Raw genomic sequence first — 22233 nt, 5'->3', positions numbered from 1 at the left:
TTTCAAAAGGAGCACTTGTGTGAGATCTCTTGCTCCAGAGATTATAAGAGCCTTAAGAGAAAGCTTTTTGTATTGGGTAGATGATTAGTTAACTATTACTGAGAGTTTTTTTGGCACCAGACACTAGACTAGTAAGTAGCTTTATATAGTATATTTCATTTAAATCTCGTAATGCTTTGATACTACCATTGTTTCTATTTTACAGAGGAAACTGAAGGTAGGAGACATGAATATATAAAATTCAACACAGATCATTACATATTTTCATTGTATTCACCTGTAGGTGTATGGAGTTTTGCACATTTGTTTTCTTATTCGGTCTGTTAACTGTTTCCTAACTTGCTACATTGAAACTCCTTTACCACTTTTCTGTTGTCTTCACAGCATCTGTCCTTCAGTCAGCAGTTATTTAGTAACTATTATGAACTAGGTATAGTGTCATTGAACAAGACAGATATGTCTCTGCCCTCCGGAAGCTTATATTCTAATGAGGGAAACATTTATTTAATAAATAAGATAGAGATTGTAATGTTATGAAGGGGATAAAGAGGTGAGGTAGACAATAAGGAGGGTGCTATTTTGAGGGGATCCTGTCTGAGGGGATGACATTTCAGCAGAAACCTGAATGCTAGGAAGGGACCAGAGATGCAAAGATGGGAGAGAAAAGCAATCTAGATAGTAAACAAAACTTATGCAGAGGTTCTAAAGTAGGTTAGAGCTTGGCATGTTTGAGAAACTTAACACAAAATTGTATAGCTCAATCATGGTGAGCAAAGGGAAATGTGGTGGTAACAAAAAACAACTTCCACAGCAGAAAGTGTTTTTTAAAGAAAAGTTTTATTGAACCAAAAAAGCTAGCCAAAAAGAAGACCAGTCTTTGGACAGGAAGTCCAAACCAGGAGCACAGCTAGGTGGAAAAAATAGACATGTCCAGTATCCCAGAGTCTTGCAAGGGGTGGAGGTGGGGGGCATGTAAGCTGTTCTGAAAGGATTTACATTAGCTATAGATAAAGGAGATGGAAGAAGGTAAAGTGGAGCTAGTTTTGGGATAAGCTCAGCAGAGTCCTCCAGGAAGGAGTGTCTGCTCCTGTGGATTAGCTGTAAGCAGCAGACTGGAAAATTCATGTGTTAATAAGTGGATATTTGTGGCAAATTGATGCAGCCATTATGGAAAATAGTGCACAAGGTCCTCAAAAAAATTAAAAATAGAACTATCTTATGACCCAGCAATTCCACTTCTGGGTATTTATCCAAAGAAATCCAAAACACTAATTGGAAAAGATATATGGCCCTGGCCAATATGACTCAGTGGTTAGAGCATCAGCCTGTGGACTGAAGGGTCCCGGGTTCAATTCCAACCAAGGGCATGTGCCTCAGTTGCAGGCTCGATCCCTAGCCACATGTTCTGTTCAGGATGTGTCTCTCTCACACCAATGTTTCTCTCTCTCTCCCATTCTCTAGGAAAAGCAACGGAAAAAAAATATTTAAAAAAAATATATATGTATCCCTATGTTCATTGCAGCATTATTTACAATAGCCAAGATATGGAAGCAATCTAAATGCCTATGGATAGATGACTGGATAAAGATGATATGGTACATATACACAATGAAATATTACTCAACCTTAAAAAAGAATGAAATCTTACCATTTGTGAGAACATGGATGGACCTAGAGGGTATTGTGCTAAGTGAATTAAGTCAGAGAAAGACAAATACTGTACCATATAATTTCACATGGAATCTAAAGAACAAAATAAACAAAACAGAAACAGACTCATAGATACAGAGAACAAACTGATGGTTGCCAGATGGGAAGGAAGAGGGTTGGAGGGCAGGGTGAAAAAGGTGAAGGGATTAAGAAGTACAAATTGGTAGTTACAAAAGAGTCATAGGGATATAAAGCACAGAACAGGGAATATAGTCAGTAATATTGTAATAACGTATGGTGCCTGGTGGGTACTGAACTTATGGGATGAATCGCTTCATAAATTATATAAATGTCTAACCACTATGCTGTACAGCTAAAACTAATATAAAATAATATTTAATGTCAACTGTAATTGAAAAAAAGGTGGATAATCATGGAAATAGCCACCTGGAAATTAATCCTAAATACCAACATATATACAGGAATAGGAGCAGTCTTTTGTTAGAGCTGGTCCATAGCTATTAACAGGCTAACTGCTCTCTTTCTCTCACTGTCCAGCCACTGTAATTTTAACTTAGAACATCTCAAGATTTTTTTCTTGTCAGCAGCATGAAATGAATTGGAAGACACAACCAGGAGCTTGAACGTGGAGGGTCTTTTAAGCTGTAGTGTTTGCATTTTAAACTAGTGGCTGACATAGAACCTAGCAACTTGTGATTTTCATAAGCTCTAGGATTCTGGTACTTATTCATACCTAGGAACCACTGGAATAAAATATCTTACCTGTTAAGGAAATGGATCTATCATTCGGATTCACATGCAGCTTGTTCCTCCTGTGCCTAGGGCCCTCTTAACTCCCAGTCTCGCTGCTCTTCTTCTACACAGATAAGCCCTGCAAAATTGCAGAAAATATGGATTTATTTTCATTGCCACACAAGGCAATTCCCATTTTCTTCCGATCACAGGAAACTAATTGTGAAGAAGAGAAGCTCTGTTGTTCAAGTTTTAAAAATTATTTTCCACTATATTCATTTTAGACTAACTTTGAAAATGAAGGTTATTGTGCTGTTCATTTATGTAGCACACTGCCTTGTTACCTGCTTTTTTTTTTTTTTTAAATATATCTTTGTTGATTTCAGAGAGGAAAGGAGAGGGCGAGAGACAGACAGAAACATCAAGGATGAGAGAGTAATTGATCAAGCCCACAACCCGGGCATGTGCCCTGACCAGGAATCGAACCCTGATCTCCTGGATCCCAGGTCGATGCTCAACCCCTGAGCCACGCCAGGCCAGGCGTTACCTGCTTTTGATGAACCTTCATTTTGAAGTACTGCACACCTTCCTAGAAGTAAAAGAAACTCTGACTCAAGTTTTCATTGGATTCCCGAAGGAGTCTTGTATGATGTAGTGCTGGGAGATCTAATTTTTCCTCTTGCCTACTCACCCAAAGTGAGTGACATGGCCTGTTTGCAACTAATCAACATTATTTCGTCTTTCACCATTCCTCAACATGCATCCTAAGTTCTGCCCTCCACTATCATCACCCTAAATTCTACCCTCACCTTCTGCAAATGATGGCTTCTTTTTTTTAAGCTCTCCAGTACAATATTCCTTCACCGCAACATTTCCCCTTTATTCAGCCTGGATACATGCGCCCCTTACCCCTTTCTCCAGATGTCCCGCTCATGTTGATCTTTCCCTCCACTGTAACCAGGAATGTTTAGATATTTAAGTTGTAAGTTATCTCTGGGAAGCCTATTTGTCTAGTTCTAAACTCCCTGAGGGCACAGATCTCATCTTGTTCTCCCAAGTATTCCCACAGAGCCTAAGTTGTCACTATGTACATTTTAGACAATGGATAACAATTGTAGTTTTGTGATCACTGTATACATCTAAATATGTAGAGTGTCCAGTATAATGTCCAATGATATTTTTCTATGTCTAATCACCCTAGTTGTTATAAATTCCTGTTATGAGGAGACCTCTGCTATGCTATTTGCAAGCCCTTGGGGTCTATTTAATAGTGCTGTATACTATAGCGTGGAGCTAAAATATATATATGTATATATATGTGTGTGTGTGTGTGTATATATATATATATATTTTTTTTTTTTTTTTTTTTTCCTCCCACCTAAGTTTTTCTCGCTGGGCTAATAATCAAATTAACAGAGACGGATTAACAGGAGAAAATCCAATTTTAATACACGTGCATGGGGAATTCACATAAGCATGAAAATTCCAAAGACAGCGAGGCAACCCTGTACATATGTGACATTTTGAAGAAAGGAGGAAAAGGGGGGTGGGGTGGCAGGGGTCTTAGATTTCAGAAGTGAGAATGGGCTACTTACAAAGTAGTCGAGAAAGAGTGGAAAACACATCGCAGGCCAATTCTTACCAGGTAAGGCAGACACACTGGGACACAGCGGGCCTGGAGCTCCCAGGCCCCTGCCTGGAGCCCTGTCTACCATCCTCAGCTCAGACCAGACTAAGGAGACTAACCTAAGGTCCCTTCCTGGAGTAGGCCTTGCTATGGGAATCCCTTGGGCAGGAAGAGGGAGGGGCAAAGGATCTTTCGGAGTCTTTTGTTTCTTATAAACAGCTTAATACGCCCAAAGGCACACCTTCCGGCCCCGGGACGGCCAGGCGCGCGGCTCGGCTCCCCCCCTTGCCCAGCCGCGCGCCCCCGCGCGCCGGAGGCCCCGAGCCCCGGGGAGCGCTCCTGGGAAACTTCGCCACCGGCTGGGACTCGGGGGGGCGGAGGAGGCCGAGGGGACCCGCCATGTCTGTGCGGGGCCGCCCCGCGCACGTGGTGCGGCTCCCATAGTTGTGCGGGGCGGCGCTTCCGCCGGGGCGGCGGCGGGGATTCCGCAGCGGCTCCGCGGGCGATGGAGAGGCGGGCGCGCTCCCCGCGTGGGCTGTGGCTGCTGCTGCTGCTCCTGTCCCCAGGGCCCGGCCGCCAGGAGCCAGGTGGGCTCGGGGCCGGGCGGGGCTCGGGGTCCGGCTGGGTCCAGGGGCGCGCTCCCCCCTTCCCTTGCTCCCCGGAGGCCGCTGGAACCCAGAGCCGGGCAGAGGGGGCGGGGCGGCGGGTTGGGGGGCTCCTTGGAGAGGAGAGGGAGTGCCTGGGTGTCTGCTGCTGCTTCTCCCGCCCGGGACCCTGGGGAGGGACGCATCCTCCAGAGTTCCCAGGGACGGCGGGGAGGAGGGGATTCCTCTGCGCGCGGTGGCGGGCACCCTAGCGCTCCGCAGCGCCGCGCCGCCCGGAGACAGCCGCGGGTGCATCGTGCGCGCGGGGCCGGGCCTCTGTGCGGGTGTGTTTCCTACACCGCTGCCGGAAGGGATGAAGGGAGGGTTGATGTGTGTGGCTTCCCATCGATCCTCTTTATAGTAGGACTCAGTTTGATTAGTAAAAGGTGGGAGTCGGTGTTACCAGTACAGTATTATCTGTAGCCTTCTGAGGGTCAGGCATTGAGCTTGGAAAATTTCCAATGTCTCGGCTACCCGACCGCCGACTACAAGATTAGACTTGGCAAGAGGGCTGGAGAGTCACAGAATGAATCCTTCCCGGCGTTTCGTTTCCACCAGTGGGATGGGAAAGGGGGTGTGTAAAACTTTTGGCCTTCTGTTGGTTCTGCCTGTCCGCTACTAAGTAAGCAAAGATGCTCAAGGGCATTTTGTTAACCTTCATTTACTCCACTTTTTAAGGTTCAAAATGGAAAGTATTTATTGACCAAATTAACAGGTCTTTGGAGGATTATGAACCATGTTCGAGTCAAAACTGCAGCTGCTACCATGGGTGAGTTCTTTGCTTTGTCTTTGAGAAATTAGTTCTTGTTATAAGGAAGATCTCCAAGAGACCTTAGTTGCAGTGGCCCGAAAGCCAAGCATATTTTTGAAAGCAGACAGGGTTTCTGAGGCGGTTTCCTATTTGTAGGGAATACAAATGCCCTGGGATAGGAGAGGCCCAGGTGGTCTCAGCCTTGCCACTAACTCGGTGGGAGTCAGCACATGTACTTGTCTGTTTTTCCCACTGGAAAATGTCTGGTCAATGTCTGTGTCTTATTCACTGTCATATCCCTGGTGCTGGCTCTCAGCAAGTACTCAGTAAATGTTGTCAAACATATTTATAAAGGAATCTAATTATACCTTTCCTGTTGGTTACTTTTAAAGTGCAAAATAGGACTGGAGTGCGGAAGAAAGATTGCTCCAAAAGCAATAATCACTTCTAGTCCCAGATCTCCCAGTAATTATCCCCATGGCAAGCCACCTAACTTCGCCAGGTCCCAGATTCTATATTAGCTAAATATCAGGGCCCATTAGCTCCTCATTATGTTGTCCCAAGGCTCCTTAAAAAATACACCTGATGCGTATGGTAACTTATTAAAAGCTTACTTTGTGATGAACTTTATAAAAGGGATACAAAATAGTGTAATTTTTCATTATTGCCATTAGGCTACTAGAGTATGGGGTGGGGAGAGGCCAGACAGACCAGAACAAGGGAGTTGGGCAATGTCAAACTGCTAGGCATTCAGAGAAGGGGTGGCCCGTGGGACTGCAGTGACATCGAGGACACAGATGTGGCCTGAGCAGGGAAGGTGGAATGTGCCTCAGGCAAGGGAGGGGCAATCCAGGGAGAGGGAGGAAGAAGAGAAATTGACTTGCCTTTTCCTCTTGGTGGCTTTGATGGCGATGAAGTTTTAGATTCCCTAAGGTGCGTCTGGGGGAAAGGGTACTCATTCCTGCCCTCTCTTCTTTCCCTCAGCTCACTGTGTTCTTTAATACTAAACCGAAACCCAAGGAAATAGGTGGGATGGTACACTCTCTTGGCCTGCTTTCCTTGATGATTCCCATTCTTTCCTAGTGTCATAGAAGAGGATCTGACTCCTTTCCGAGGAGGTATCTCGAGGAAGACCATGGCGGAGGTAGTCAGCCGGAAGCTAGGGACTCACTATCAGATCATTGAGAACAGATTATACCGAGAAAATGACTGCATGTTTCCCTCAAGGTAAGAGTGATGAGGCATATATATCTTCTGACCTTATGACATGGGCTTACTTGATTCTGTTCTTACGGAGAAGCCAATTAAAGAGACCCACAGGCCAATCCCTCCTCACGTTTCAGAGGACTGTAAAATAGTGACAAGCTCTTCTCGCCTGGAAATTTTCCTTGCCAACTCCTATCCTCTTTTCTCCCATATCAAAGCCTGTCTCCTCTCTCTTCATGAGGCTTGGGCTTGTCACTGGTTGTACTGGCCTGTGACAGTACATCTTTCCCTGGATATAGTGGCTGCAGGACACAGGCTGATGAGACCTAGCAGAAGTAAGCTGGGCTGAAGGTGGAGGAAAAGCATTGTCAAGGGCCACGTATTATTCTAGGTACCAAGTATTCAAAGTAAGGTGGTGAAAAGTCAAGAGGAGTAACTGGGGCTGCAGATTATGCAGCCTACACTAGCCAGGACTGCAGGTATGAGAGTTGAGGTAACAAATCAGTGGACAAGGGCTGGGGGCAAGCAGGAAGGGTCACAGACTAAGCCTAGAAGTTGGGTTTAGGTGGCATTATATAAAGTACAAAACTCAGAGGGCATGACATTCCCTTACCTAAGATCTTCTTTCTAAACCGTTGCTGTGCTGTGATTAAAAGTAAAATAAATGAGCAGTATTGCAAAAAGCATGTATCCATTTGGACATAAGGATTTATATTATTCGTTCTTAATAACAATTTTATTACCAATTAATACATTTTCAGTGTAAAAAAAATATGTAAAAACAACCACAGAAGGGAAAATAAAGATCGTTTAATTTCTCACCACACCGAGGTAATCACAGTTGCATTTTGGTTATCAAGTGTCAAGGGAAAATAGGTGGCAGTGGGGAAAAATCACTGCGATATTTTAAACAGACATTTGTTTCATTATGTGGGACAATAACAGAGACTTTAAGTGTAAATTATGAGCATAGGAGAATTTCTAATTTCTACAAAGAGAGAGAAAATATGAAGACCGTATGTACATTATTGGACTTGAAAGCTTACCCAATATTTAACAGTTTGGCTTTTGAGAATTTATTTATTATTAACACAGTTGAGCACCTTTTCTTATGTTTATGGATCATTGATTTTTTTTTTTTTTTTTTTTGCAGTTATCTCCCTATATATAAGTCAGTGTTTTGAATCATTCATTTTCATGCTGCCAGAAAATTTTGGTGAATCCTTGGAATGCTGCTCCCACGATAATGCTCGTTAGACTCTCAAAGGATGGGGCAGGAAAGCTAAGCTGTCAGTCTATTCTTTCTTTCTTTCCAGAAATCCTCTGAGGATTCCCGGGGAATCTAGCCAGAATGCTATATTATAATTTTCATGATTGTGTACATAAAATTCTTTTGCTGGCTTGCAAAACTGATTTTGATAGTATTCTTTATTTCAGGTTGAAGGTAATGAAAGGTTTCCTTTCTTTCCTCATAAACTGTGAGGCTTAATTATGGTAGAAAAGTAATAATGTCTTGTGAGAAGCAAGCCCAGGGAATACAATTAGAAAATTAGCCATTTCAGTTCCCATCACGATCTGTGTCTTGCTTACTAAACTATTCCACATTGATGAAATAAAGAAAAAAACTGGAATGAACAGAGAAGTGTTGGTAGGAGTAGCAATGATACTCCCTTCAAACTTTTGGTGATCCAGTTGGAAAATTTTATTAAGTATTAGAAACTGGAGCAACTTAGCTAGGAAAGATAACTTACAGTACATGAAAGAGTAGAATAGCCCTTTTAGGAGCACTGCTTTCAGGAGACTTCGCAGTAGGCTCATGATCTGAACACTGGCTTGTCTTACTTTAAAAGTGCACATGGCCTGGCTGGTGTGGCTCAGTGGTTGAGCATCATCCCATGCACCTAGAGGTCACCAGTTCGATTCCCAGTCAGGGCACATGCCCAGGTTTTGGGCTCAATCCCCAGTAGGGGGTGTGCAGGAGGCAGCCAATTGATGTTTCTCTCTCTCTTCCACTCCCTTCCTCTCTCTAAAATGAATAAAAATACTTTTTTTAAAAAAGGTGTGCATGAGACACTGCCTTGTCCTAGAGCAGGCACTGCTCTGGTGAATCTGGTATTTCTGTTTGACAGATGCAATGGTGTGGAACACTTTATTTTGGAAGTTATTGGGCGCCTCCCTGACATGGAAATGGTGATCAATGTACGAGATTATCCTCAGGTTCCTAAATGGATGGAGCCTGCCATTCCAGTCTTCTCCTTCAGCAAGGTGAGTACAGGAAGAGCCATATGAGGGGATGCAGGGTGGTCCCCTAGGATATGAGCAGGAGATGATTGTCCTATGACAGAGTCTAATGGATCATGGTGAGGATGAGGCCTGAGATCCAGGAATGGGTCTGTTTCCCTGTTAGCTTCACAGTAGTTGAGCAATAAGACTGAGGAGATAGGGTTGAAGATCTGTAAGTAATGTGAGATTGCATAAGTGTCTATAGGGTTAGGGATGGAGGGTAGGGAAGGAGAGGCCTGAAGAACCTGTAGGGCATTAGAGGTATGTTTCAGAGATCCTTGAGAGAGAGTGGCCCAAGAAAGAAAGCTCATGGGCTTGGAATTAGAGAACACATTCAAAAATATTTGTTGAGCTCCTACAATGTACACATCCGCCACAGTATTGGGCATCACCTGGCTTATCTGTCACTGTATCCCAAGGCTCCAGCATGGCTAACAGTGAAACCGAAGGTGTTAGAAAACTCCACACAGTTTATATCCAAGCAGTACATTGAGGGGGTAGGCCTGGGATATCCAAGAGAGATTTGTGAGGGGGTATTGGGTCTAGTTATGAAGGTATAGGAGTTCTAGGACATATCTGTGGGCCTGGAGAACTTAGGACAGTTCATATCTTGCCAGTGCTCAGATTATTTTAAATGGTGTATTGGCGGGGATGGGCCTTGGTTCCCTAGTGACTTAAGTATGAATACATTTGGGGACAGGATGGGGGAGTCTAGAAGAGAGTGGGTGGAAGATTCTATGGGGGAAGAGTGGGCTTAGGAAAACCCTATGGACTTTGAGAAAAGGAACATCATCTCTGATTTGATTTTTCCAAAGCAGAGGGACCTTTTATCCCCACTTTTTCTTTATCACAATTTACTTTCTCTCTAGACTCATTTATTTCCTGTATTGCAAGTGGGCTGAGGCCACATTTGTGTTCCATTTCCCATGACTTAGCCTCATTTCTCAAAAGTACTTGGCCCCGGTGTTTGTCAGGAAAGCCTTCCAGAAGAACAAATAGAGGCTCCCATGTAAGTCAGTAAGGACTTTGTTATTTACCTGTTATTTCTGTGGATAATAAAGTATGACCATTAGTATATTAACTCTCTTTTTATCTTCACTTCCCTCCTTTTTTTTTAAACTAATGACTCCTAGTTTCCTAAGGAAGGATTTTAGTCTGTCGACTTTATAGTAATTGTGCAGCTTCTATTGAGCAGCTATGTCTGAGCTGCTTGATGAATCACATACCATTTTTTTAAGTATTTGAGAGAAGGCAAACAGCATATTTCTTGTGTAATTCCAGTAGAAGAAACAGTAGGGTTAGAGGTTTATCAGTGGCCAGAGTTGTAATTTTCTTTTTAATTTTTATTTATTGATTAATTTTAGAGAAAGGGAGAGAGAGAGAGAGGAACACTGATTTGTTGTTCCACTTTTGTTTTCATTGGTTGCTTCTTGTATGTGCCCTGACTGGGGATTGAACCCACAACCGTGGCATATCAGAACAATACTCTGACCATCTAGGGCGAGTGGCCAGAGTTTTAACAGAAGTAACCATAAAAAGGGAACCAATGGTTTCAAAGTTTTTTCAAAATATGTGGGATAACACCCTTTACCCCATTCTGCCCATTAGCACTTCTAACCCTGACAGACGAATACCCAAGAGTTTACTGACCAGCCAGTGCGAGCTCAACAGTGCCACAGTGTTGGGTAGTACTAACACTTACTGTGTACCTACTATGTGTCAGATACTGTTCTAAGCTTTTTTACATGTATAACTTTTTTTTTTTTTCAATCCTCACATAAGGAGATTTTTTTCATTGATTTTTTTTTTAGAGAGAGCGGAAGGCAGGGAGAGAAACATTGATGTGAGAGAGACACATTGCTTGGTTGCTTCCCACACACTCCCTGACTGGGGCCGGGATCGAACCTGTAACTCAGGTACATGCCCTTGACCAGGGAATCAAACCCGAGACCCTTCTGTCCACAGGCTGACACTCTAACCAGTGAGCTAAACTGGCCAGGGCCATGTATAATTCATTTAATATTCAAAACAAACCTATTATATAGATAGTATTATTGATATTATTATTTCTCCCATTATAAAGACAGGGAAACTGAGACAGAGAAAGAGTAACTTGTCTGGAGCTGAAAAGAGGTGGAGTCAGCATTCAGATTCAGATGATCTGTCTCAAGAGCCCATGCTCTTGACCATTGCATTGTATTTCCTAATTCTTGCTCTCAAAAGACCAGTCTAGGAATAACCAAGAACTGGTAAGACAGTATACATTCCAAGTGTAACAGCAGTTAAAAGATGAGAGAGCTTATGTGATCATTCAGAATTGTTTATATTATTTCCTTAAATTAAAAACCCTAACAGTGGATGTTCTCTAGAAAAACAGAACTTTGGGGAACTGGAAAAGTTGACATTTGATGCAATTTCAAATTCTGGGATTCAGCGAGCCCATGAATTTTAACCCACGGTCATTTTTGCCCTTTAATGCCTCGAGTCTAGCTTTACAGATGAGGGAAGCTATATCTTTGACAATGTGGTGCTAGGACTTGCAAGGCCTTTGTCCAGATCCTGTGGCATGAATGCAATTGGCTGCTTTTGCTTCTCTTCTGAGACTGATTTAGAACGACCTTTCTGTTTCTGTTGAAGACATCAGAGTACCATGACATCATGTATCCTGCTTGGACATTTTGGGAAGGGGGACCTGCTGTTTGGCCAATTTACCCTGCAGGTCTTGGACGATGGGACCTCTTCAGAGAAGATCTGGTAAGGTAGGTCCTTTGGGGAGGTTTTGTTTGTCCCTCCTTATGGCTCTTCTTGAAATAAACAGTAGCGTATAAACAACTACTTTAAAATGACTAACTTTTAAGTTAAAAATAAGAGACAAGAAACTGTTTATAGCAAAAGCAACTTAGCATGTGTATAAAAATATCTAAGTATCCATAGAAGGAGAACAGAAGAACCTACTCTAAACTCAGCAGTGCCTCTGTGGGAGGGACTATAGAAGACTTTTCTTCTTTAAATTTTTCTGTACTTTTAAGATTCTCTAAATAAGAGTGAATTACTTTAATAATGAGAGAAAAATGAAGGAGTGTGTTGGAGAGGATAGAACATTTATGGAGGACCATAAATGCACTTTATAATTTAAAACTAAGTCGTTTAGATGGGAATGGGGTGGGCATAGATGTCCTATAGGTATCTATCTCAAAGACAAGCTTACTCCAGATCCTCTCTGATACATGATTGGGACATGTCTTGGCCTGTTGGCTCCATCCCATCCTGCCATCATTTCAGAATTTAGATTGTCCAGGTCACCTAAGCCATAGGTTATTTCTTACCTGGCTACATTTTACATTAACGATTTAAACAATATGGGTACTTAATTAGCAAACTTCTAGAAACACAGTCTATATAGTCTTCTCTCAGGTAATAGGGGAAATAATTTAATTCAACTTTATTTCCACAAACATCTATCTCATGTACTAAGTGTAGCTAGAGCTTCAAAGATGACGAAGTGAATGTCTCTTCCCAGGAGGAACATGTGGGGCTTGAGGGGGGAAAAACAAAACAAAACAACAAAAACGAGTCTATTATCCACAGGTATACTTTGGAAATTATTTTTTAAGATAACTTGGTCTCATACTTCATAGACCTGGAACTGGAAACTGTGCTTGTCCAACTCCTTATTTTAGGGATGGAGGAATGAAAGCCCAATTGGGTTAAGTGACTTAATGAAGATGAGGAACCAATCCAGGCCTGAAGTTCAGGTTTCTGAGTGCCTTTTTCTCTCTACTTTACCAGTTGGTGTTACCCGTGTTCTCTAGCTATTGAGGCTGTCGTCTCTTATCTTTTAATTTGGAACATAATTTTGAGAGAGGGGAAATATAGAAAGATCTTAAACCTTTTGGTTTCCAAGTTATTCTTGGCCTTAGTTTTCTAATTCCTTTTTTTTTTTTAATATATCTTTATTGATTTCAGAGAGAGGAAAGGAGAGGGAGAGAGAGAGATGGAAACATCAATGATGAGAGTCATTGATTGGCTGCCTCTGGTACATCCCCTAGTGGGGATTGAGCCCACAACCGGGGCATGTGCTCTGACCAGTAATCAAACCTTGATCTCCTGGGTCTTAGGTTGATGCTCAACCACTGAGCCTCGCCCGGTCAGGCTCTAATTCTTTTTTTCCCCAGGTACTTGTAAATACCCCTTTCACACTCTTTTTGTAGCACCTCTCCTACCTGCCATACATGTGCTTTGTTTTTAAAAATCTTTGAAAAAATTTTTTTTCTAATTATGAAACCTATACATGCCCATAAAAATTTATAAATATATCCAATCCGGACAACTTTTTCCCACTTGTCAGGGTGTCTTAGGAATCTTTCCACGTCAGTATATATGAAGCTACTGCATTATTTTAACAGTTGCATGGTGTTCTGTTGCATGGACTATAATTTACTTCATTGTGTCTTTTGCTGGACATTTAGACTGCTTATATAATATACATGCATACTTTGTTTTTTTGTGGACTATTTGAGAGTATGTTGCATACCTTATGATCTGTTACTCTTTACTACTTTCATTGTGTATTTCCTAAAAGCAAGGGTGTTCTCTATATAACCACACTCTTCATTGTAGGATGTTTAGCAACATCCTTTGGCCTTTACCCACTAGTGGCCAGTAGCAACATCCCAGCAGTGACAATCAGAAATGCCGATAGACATGGCCAAATGTCCCCTGAGGTAGATGGGCAAAATCTCCTCTAGTTGAGAACCCTGATATGAGGAGATGGTTGGAGGGAAATTCTCCCCTGAAATGTTAAATTGTTAAAAGTGTTTGTCAGTGATTAGAGGAATTAGATGATGCTTTCCCTACTTTTATGTTTTTCCATTAGAATTTTATATAATGAGCACGTATCATTTTTCCACTGGGAAACCCATAAAACAAAAACCCTGATGCTGTAGTGTCTATATTTTGGTGGAAGAGAATACAGGGCAGAGCGCTAGAGAGTGCTGACTTTGGGCTGGAGAATCAGAAAAATGTGATCCAGCAAGAAAGGGCCAGAGCCCGGCCGGGCATGGCTCAGTGGTTGAGCGTCAATCTAGGATCCAGGCGATCAGGGTTCAATTCCCGGTCAGGGCACATGCCCGGGTTGCGGGCTGCAGCTGATCAGTGACTCTCTCATCATTGATGTTTCTCTCTCTCTCCCTCTCCCTTTCTCTCTCTGAAATCAATAAAGATATGTTTAAAAAAAAAAGAAAAGAAAGGGCTAGAGATACGCCAAGAAAGATGGAGCAGTGCTCTTGGTGGAGAGAAGTAATGTGACACTATGTATCTGAAAAGTATCTCTACCTAAAAAGTTTGTATCCTAGTCTCATTATGCTAATATAGACAACCAGTCCCTCATTAACTCCAGTTGAGGCCTCCCCTCCTTTTTCAGAGGAAGACATTGTGAAAACTTCTGTGCAGGGTTTCCACGAAGAAAGTTCAGAATGCCGTGTCTGTGAGCTAGTAGTTTCAGCGAGGAGAGCTGGTCCGGGTAATGTGTTCCAAGATCTGAGTTTCAGGGACTTTGTCATTATGGAGCACTGAGTACAGTTTCGAGAATACCAGTGTTCTTTGCAAAATCAGACTAACTCTGGTGACACCTCCTACGTATCCAAAACATGAAGTCAGGGAGTGATTTGTTTTCTTGCCCTTAACTCAATTTGTGATATTTTCCGCAGTTCTCTTTGCATGTTAACTTTATCGATAGCACTCTACTTAAAGAAGAATAGAAATCCTCTGAATTAAACAGCCCTGAACATGTCACTTGGTGTTTGTGAGCTTTTCTTTCCATGTTGCTGACTTAGTAATGGAGCAGTGGATTTGTAGATATTACGAGCTAACCCCTCCAGAGGAATGAAGTTAATAACAAAAGAGAACATAATGCCATTTGGGGATTTTTCTTTTGAATAGCCTGGCCCAGACTTATTTAAAAAATGTAAAGCTCTGAACTAATCCTCAGAACTGGTTAAAACATATCCTTGATATATTTAAGAAAAAAACGTAGGAACTAATAAAAATCTACTTTTAGGTCGGCAGCACAGTGGCCATGGAAAAAGAAAAACTCCACAGCGTATTTCCGAGGATCAAGGTGATTATATTTTCTGACACTTTACAAAGATACTCTTACAATTAATGTGTCAAATGTAAGTAATTTTGAGGATGTAACAAACTCTAGCTCACAAAGAAATCTGAGAAATAAACGTGGAATCATAGAATTTTACGTTGGAAAAGAATTCAGATTATTTGACCAAATCTCCCATAATTGAACTGAAATTCAAAGAAGTCAAGTTCACCCAGTAATTCAACAGGTATTTACAGAGTGCCACCAGTTTGATGGGCAGAAAGATGAGTTGTCCTCTTGTCTGGAAGATGACAGTTTCCTAGGAGTAGCTTATGGTCTCGCCCAGTCTCTCTGCTGGCTGCTATCATGAGCGGATCCCCTGACCACGTGGCTGCCAAATAGTGGTCGAGAGCACAGACCGAGACCATGAAAAGGGAGAGGGGAGCAGGGGAGACAGAGAGGAAGAGGGAAAGGGGAAAGGCTGGGGAGGGACCCCATCCTTGTCGTTGAGCTCCGTATCCCCAGTGCCAAGGTCAGTATCTGCCACATAGATGCACAATGAATATGTGTCGAATAGATGAATCCAGAAGAGACTGTGAAGAAGGAAGGGTTTTGTAGTTTTCTTGGCGAGTCCTTGTCAGAGATCCCGCCCTCTGTTTACTTGAGCAGGGGACTTCAGAGTGCAGGCGGTCCGAACAGCCACTGCTTACTGTCTTTCATCAACTTCTCCGATGCTCCAAGCTTGAGATGACAGATGCTTAACTTGGTATCCATGTGTGAACTTCAAGGGTCTTAGGACTCCCTTGAAATTACAGGGAAATATGTACATTTTTCTAGAGAGGAGAATCCGTAGTTCTCATCAGATTCTCAGGGGATCCATGACCCCCCCAAATGTCAAGACTACCTGCTACTTGGACCCTAGCAAGGGCTTTTTGTCCATATAGTCTTCATGTTTTTAAGCCTTTTAGTTTTCTTTTTAATTTAAATATTATACTAGATTTTACAGAGCACACACAACAAAGGTCATGATGCTATTTTTGTGAGTGGTGATTACATAGTCACACAGCAATGGTTACTGTTGATTATAGAGGCTACATGAACCCTCCTAAAAGGGAATTCATTCCCTGGTATATGGCTGTAATGACCAGAACGACATAATCTTAAAGACTGGATGCAAGCAAAGGAGGGCCAAATTCTCCCCATTCCTGAAGGGTAAAGTGGGGACAGCCCAGAACCACCTGGATGCTGCAGTATCCAGTATCCCCCTCCTCTGCTGTTAAAGTAACCAATGAGTTGTCCACCTGTGTGCACCATCATTTCGTTGGGTCCAGTGACTGCTTACCCTCCAGAGACTGGGAATAGTATTACGGTGTAGGACACATAGTTTTATGTCATCTGTTTCTTTTATAGGACAAGTCCAGAGCGAGATCCTCTCATTCTTCTATCTCGGAAAAACCCAAAACTTGTTGATGCAGAATACACCAAAAACCAGGCCTGGAAGTCTATGAAAGTAATCACCAATCATCTGAATAGAAACCAATTAGCGAACATTCTCACTCAGAGAACATTGCCACCTGGGTAGAATTTCAGATTAGGTTTCCTGTCAGTTATGGGATGAATGAAGAGGAAGTTCCATGAACTGGTATTAGCATACATGTAAATTATTCTTTATCAAACTCACATTGCTTTTCTGGACCAGATTCTGAGTAGTATTTTATTCTACTTTGAAGGTTTCAGCCAGAGGTCACAAACTTCTCATGTAAAGGGCCAGATGGTAAATATTTTAGGCTTTGTGGGTCGGGAGGTCTCGGCTGCGGATACTCAACTCTGCTGTTCCAGCACGCGAGCAGCCTTAAACAGCGTGTTAAATGCATGGGCGTGGCTATGTTGCTAATAAAGCTCTATGGCACTGCAATTTGAATTTTATGTAATTTTCACTTGTCAACGTAATCCCCTTTGGATCTTTTGCAACCATTGGGAAGGTAAAAATATTCTGAGTTTATGGGCTGTATACAAAAAACAAGCAGTAAGCTGGATTTGGCCTGTGGACTATAGTCTGCCAACCCCTGGTTTAAACCAGTGGTTTTTAATCCTGACTGTTCAACCAGAGAGCTTAAAAATGATTCACATGAATCAGAATCTCTGGGGTTGGGATCCAGGCATCTTCATTTGTTTAAAACTCAAGTATTCTAAGGCGAAGCCAGCAGTGATTGGCTTTGGTTTGGAGCCCATCTCTGTCCCATTAACTCTATGACTCCTTGCTTTATTCAAAGAACTTTAAGCCCGAAATATACTAATCTGAAATTTCCACATACCACATGAGGATGACATGAGAAAATATTTTAAACTTCTTGTGGGGAAAACGAAGTATATCTTTAAGATAGGTATATGTATTACATGATAGCTTTAATCAGACGGGAGCCTTATTTAAAAATAGAAATATGAAAAAATGTATCCATTCAGCAGAGCAGCTACTGTGGGAGGCTGCAGAAGCAAACAGGACTTGTTCCCTCATCAAGGAGTTTACCATCTGCTCAGGTGGCTGGAATATGCATAGATAGGGCTGTCAAATGCAGATGCCCCAGGGGCCACGATTGAGCAGGAGAGCGTGCTGAATGTCCAATCATTGATGCCAAGGGGGATAGGAGCCCCGTTTACCAGATCTTTCTTTTTCCAAGAAAAGCTGAAAATCTGGATTTCTGTAAATATGGGCAGTGGTTTGAATATTTACTTCAAGTACTTTGCATGGCCAACAAAATTTGTGGGTGGTTTACACCTCTAAGCCCACCAGCTACCTCTTGCGACCTCCTGTGTATATAGTTTACACAGGTTGAAATGGCTGTAGGCCATGACCTCTGAGTTCATATGGCTCCAGGGGAGCTTAATCTCTAAAACCAGACGGACCCAGGTTAGAAAACCTAGCTCTACAACTGAGGGCCGTGTCACCCTGAGCAAATCATCTAACTTCACGAAGACTTGGCTTCTTCATCTATTACATGGGGTAATAATGCTTCCTGAGTGTGTCTATTATGAGACTTAAATGAGATCATGTTATTGAAATGTTTACCTTGCTTGCCGCACAGCGGTCTTCAATAAATGCTACCTTTACTCATACTAATAACTTCCTTTTCACTTGAAGGATACGTTGGGAAAGCCAGCTGCTAAGGATGTCCATCTTGTGGATCACTGCAAATACAAGTAAGACTTTCCCAGACTCCTGACTCTCAGTTTCCCTTTTGCTTTTGAAATAGCTGCACTTTGGGTGAGAACTTGAATAGCAGGGCCCAGCTGGGGTTTATGAATGTCACAGTAATTCATTTAGCTGTCGTTTACTGAGAAACTGCTGTGCACAAGGCTCTGGTCTGAGTTTTGTAGGAACTGTGTAAGCAATAAAATATGGTTCTTGCTTCCATAGAGCTTGTGTGCTAATCAGAGTGGTGGAATTCCCTCTCTCCACCCAGTCAATAGCTGAAGTTAGATGAAGTACTTATCAGGTTAATGAAGAGTTTAAGGTTCAACATGATTAAAGCATATGTAACTAAAATATTATATTTAAGTGCCAGGACTAAGAATTAGAAGAACAGGTAAAACCAGGTCAGGAGGGAGGCCAGTGGGGGGATTTAGAGAGATGACTGCTGATTACAGAGCACAGTGGGAACTATAGGGAGAAACAACTCTGGTTGGAGACGGGTGCGTGCATGAGACATGTTGAAAATAAAGTGTTCTTTCTAAGATGGCTTTTTTCCAGGGAATATTTCTTTGAAGATTGATTAGGTATGCCTGGTTGTCCTCTTCAGACATCAGAAGAAGAAGGGACAGGGGATGCCTTTGACCAGATGGGGTGCCCTATGGGGAAAGCAAGGCTAGGGGGTGAGCATGAGGAGTTAGAGACATTGGGCCTAGAGTAAGCTTATAGGAAAGTGTGAAGTATTTCCATCTGAGCCTTGTATCCTCTCTACTCAGCACCCAGCTCCTGGCCTTATCTAGCTCTGCCTGGAGAAAGTATTCCCCTTCCCCCTCATACTGACATTTACAACAACAACCTGTAGCCCCTGGAAGAACAAGGAGTTTATGGAAACTCCACAGGGACATGCTGATGTGTCCTTAAAAAATCAGAATGGAAGGAGAAGGGAGAGGGGCGTCATAGAAGGGGGGAAGGGATTAAGAGGGAAAAAAAGGTCATATTTGTGGCAGCAAATATATCAAGTATAGTCTGCTCACTCTTTCTCAGGTATCTGTTTAATTTTCGCGGTGTAGCTGCAAGTTTCCGGTTCAAGCACCTCTTCCTGTGCGGTTCACTTGTCTTCCATGTTGGTGATGAGTGGCTGGAATTCTTCTATCCACAGCTGAAGCCCTGGGTTCACTATATCCCGGTCAGAACAGATCTCTCCAACGTCCGGTAAGCCCGTCTCCCAAGCAGAGATTCTAATGACTCCTGGAATCTGCCTCTAAGTCCCCAGCCATTTAACGCATCTACTCCTGATGACATTTTCCATTGAAAGCTTTTTTTTTCTTATCTGGTTCACATTATTATTCAACTAGGCTCAAAGTGGGATTTAATTTGAAAAAGTGCTCTAGTGCTGGTTCAAAATGTAACATTCAGACGGTATGCAGTGAAAAGCTCTAATCTCTCAGAGACTAAAGATGGGGATACCTGATCGTGTTATGTTGTCTAAGGAACTTGCAGATACAGCATGAGAACTGACCCCAGTGAAGCTGAGGAAAATGTCCTCTCATGATGGGAGGAGCTAGAAGGGGGGGGGGGGGGCGAGAAACATACAGGGGCCAGAGGAGACAGGAGGGAAGTTTCTTCTTCACTATTGATTTGTGATGTGTACCATTGAACATTTCTCTATTTTCTCAGATATGTCCTAGAACTACATCACATTGCCTTTAGCGTGTGTGTGGATTTTTGTTATTTTGTTCCTGTGGGGACCCTGATATCTTTCCTTTAAAAAAGAAATAATCTACCATCGATATACCTAGAGATTAACCGTAAATCTCAATCTATGGTATTTCTGATTTAGTGCTAATAAGCTTGTTCTATATTTTAGACACTAATAATTCTTTCCACTTTAGGGAACTGTTACAGTTTGTAAAAGCACATGATGACATAGCTCAAGAAATTGCTGAAAGGTGAGTTCTGTTCATTTTTCCTGCCCCACTTTATCATCCCTCCTCTGCCCTAGCTACAGTTATAGGAATATTGTTACCATGGTGACATCTGGATTTGATCCTTAAAATATAGAGATAATGAGAATTAAAGCTGCCCTGGGGGAAAAACACACATTCAGAATGTCCCAAGCCCATCTTTTATATAGAAGTAGAGTGAACTCACTGAGATAACTAAACAAGTACTTTTTCTGAGCATTGGCTGTTCACATGTCTGTGTTTAAAAAAAAAAAATTAAGTTCTGTTGCTAAGTGCACGTGTGGATATGATGGCTAGAGGGTTGGTTCTGAGGACCAAAAGAGTTAATTCATATAAAGTACTCTGAACAGTGCTTGGCACAAGGTAAGCACTCAAGTGCTTTAAAAGTTCTTGTTAATCTTGTCTCTAGGGGAAGCCAGTTTATTATGAACCACTTGAGAATGGATGACATCACCTGTTACTGGGAGAACCTGTTGACTGAATACTCTAAATTCCTGTCCTATAATGTAACAAGAAGGAAAGGCTATAATCAGATTATTCCCAAAATTTTGAAAACTGAACTCTAATAGTCATCATCGGACCAAAGTCTTCTGTACAGCAGGAAGCTTACCATGAGTGTGGCACCTATACCTTGAATACTGTTTTCAAGCCAAATATCTGGTTTTCCTTACCAGCCTGCACCCAGAGCAAGTCTCGAGAAAGATCCAAAATGTGTATAACGCAGATATGAAGCAGCTCAACGCTTTGGCTGAATAAGGACCTGAAATCATGAGATGTGGGTTTTGAACCCGATTCTACCTTTCATTTTCTTAGGACCAATCACAGCTTGTGCCTCAGATCATCCACATATTTATGTCCGTCACTATGAAACTGACTATGACCATGGGATGATTTCCTTTTTCCCACTGCTTGGAGCAGAAACTCATTCATTTGGAACTAGTACAAGTCTTCACAATTCTGCAATTATTCTAAGCTTGATCTTTGATGCTATATTTTATAGGAAGCCCTATAGGGTTTGTGAAAAATACTTGGGGATTATTTTCTGAAAGGTCTAAGGAAGCAGTAGTTGTGTGTGCAATGACGCAGGAGTTCTCTTTTGTAAATGCATAAACTCTCTGGTACTCCGGAGGTTTCTCTAATGCCACATAGAAAGGGGCCAGTTGCAAGAGCAATTGCAATTGGATCTCAAGTTCCCTTTTGTGCCTTCACATCCTTGTTTTTATGGTCTCTAAAAAAAAGGCAAAAACCTCTTAATTGAGGAAGTAGTCCTCACTCTTTGAAGGAACTGTGCATGGAACAGCAACTCTTCACTCTTTGCACATCCTTAGTATTTTTTCCCCTTCCATTGGCAGTAGTCCACACTCTCACTGTCTTGCAGGGACCTCTTCCTTTTACCCCCTTTTTAAAACAGACATTTGGATAGTAGTTTAATCTCGAGATGCTCTTGCTAACATAGTCAAAAATGAAGAAAAATTGCTAGATTAAAACTCATATAGTCCGATGACATAGAACCATCCTTGTCCCTTAAGCCCAACCTTTCTACAGAGAATTGAATTCTTTTTCTTTGACTCCTAAGAACAGGTTGCTATTAATTGGCTTCAAAATTAGGAAATGTGAGATTCAGTCATATAAAATCAGGATTTTATTCCATTTGTGAGAAATGGCCTTTTAAACTCCCTTCCACAAAAATTTAAGCCTGAGGACCTTCTTAGAGGAGTTAAATATCACCGGTAAGATCATTGCATGGAATAAGGCAGATATTTAAAGTTGAATTTTTTTAGTATTAAAAATTAACGAGAATCATGTCCTCAAGTGCTGGAGATCTAGCAATAAGAGGTCCAGATTCCTGAGTTATATTATGGTTTTGCCTTGTCAATATGAGGTCCTAATAGGTGTCATTATTCTCTCTGTATTTTACTTTTCTTCTCACTAAACCAGAAACAAAATGTTCTGTCCTTTGGATTAGGAGCTAAAACTACATTTTTCTGAGGGTGTTTCCCATTTTGCTTCAAGTTCTAGCTCAAGTGTCACCTTCTCTCTGAAGCCTTTCATTCCTCTAGGGCCTAGAGTCTGGGCA

General features: G+C 42.0%; 2 protein-coding genes across 2 annotated transcripts in view; one reads left to right on the top strand and one right to left on the bottom strand.

Moving 5' to 3' along the window:
- TMEM39A (transmembrane protein 39A) overlaps positions 1-4110 on the bottom strand; it is a 34205-nt gene extending 30095 nt beyond the window's left edge. The window contains exons 1-2 of the mRNA XM_081138944.1: positions 3999-4110; positions 2434-2542 (exon numbers count right to left, since the gene is read on the bottom strand). The gene's annotated coding sequence lies outside the window, so the exon portion shown is untranslated. The remainder of the gene's footprint in view (positions 1-2433; positions 2543-3998) is intronic.
- A 323-nt stretch (positions 4111-4433) lies between these two features.
- POGLUT1 (protein O-glucosyltransferase 1) lies at positions 4434-21834 on the top strand. The gene is made up of 11 exons (XM_081138124.1): positions 4434-4617; positions 5353-5443; positions 6509-6652; positions 8761-8896; positions 11552-11673; positions 14973-15032; positions 16416-16515; positions 18145-18203; positions 19237-19404; positions 20085-20141; positions 20566-21834. The coding sequence occupies exons 1-11, from the start codon at positions 4536-4538 to the stop codon at positions 20720-20722; spliced, it is 1176 nt and encodes a 391-aa protein (XP_080994250.1). The 5' UTR covers positions 4434-4535; the 3' UTR covers positions 20723-21834.
- Positions 21835-22233: the final 399 nt, after the last annotated feature.

Source organism: Miniopterus schreibersii, assembly GCF_964146895.1.
Source record: "Miniopterus schreibersii genome assembly, chromosome: 5".
NCBI classification, from domain to species: domain Eukaryota; kingdom Metazoa; phylum Chordata; class Mammalia; order Chiroptera; family Miniopteridae; genus Miniopterus; species Miniopterus schreibersii.
The sequence above is the reverse complement of the archived record's forward strand: the minus strand, read 5'-3'. Positions and strand labels throughout refer to the sequence as shown.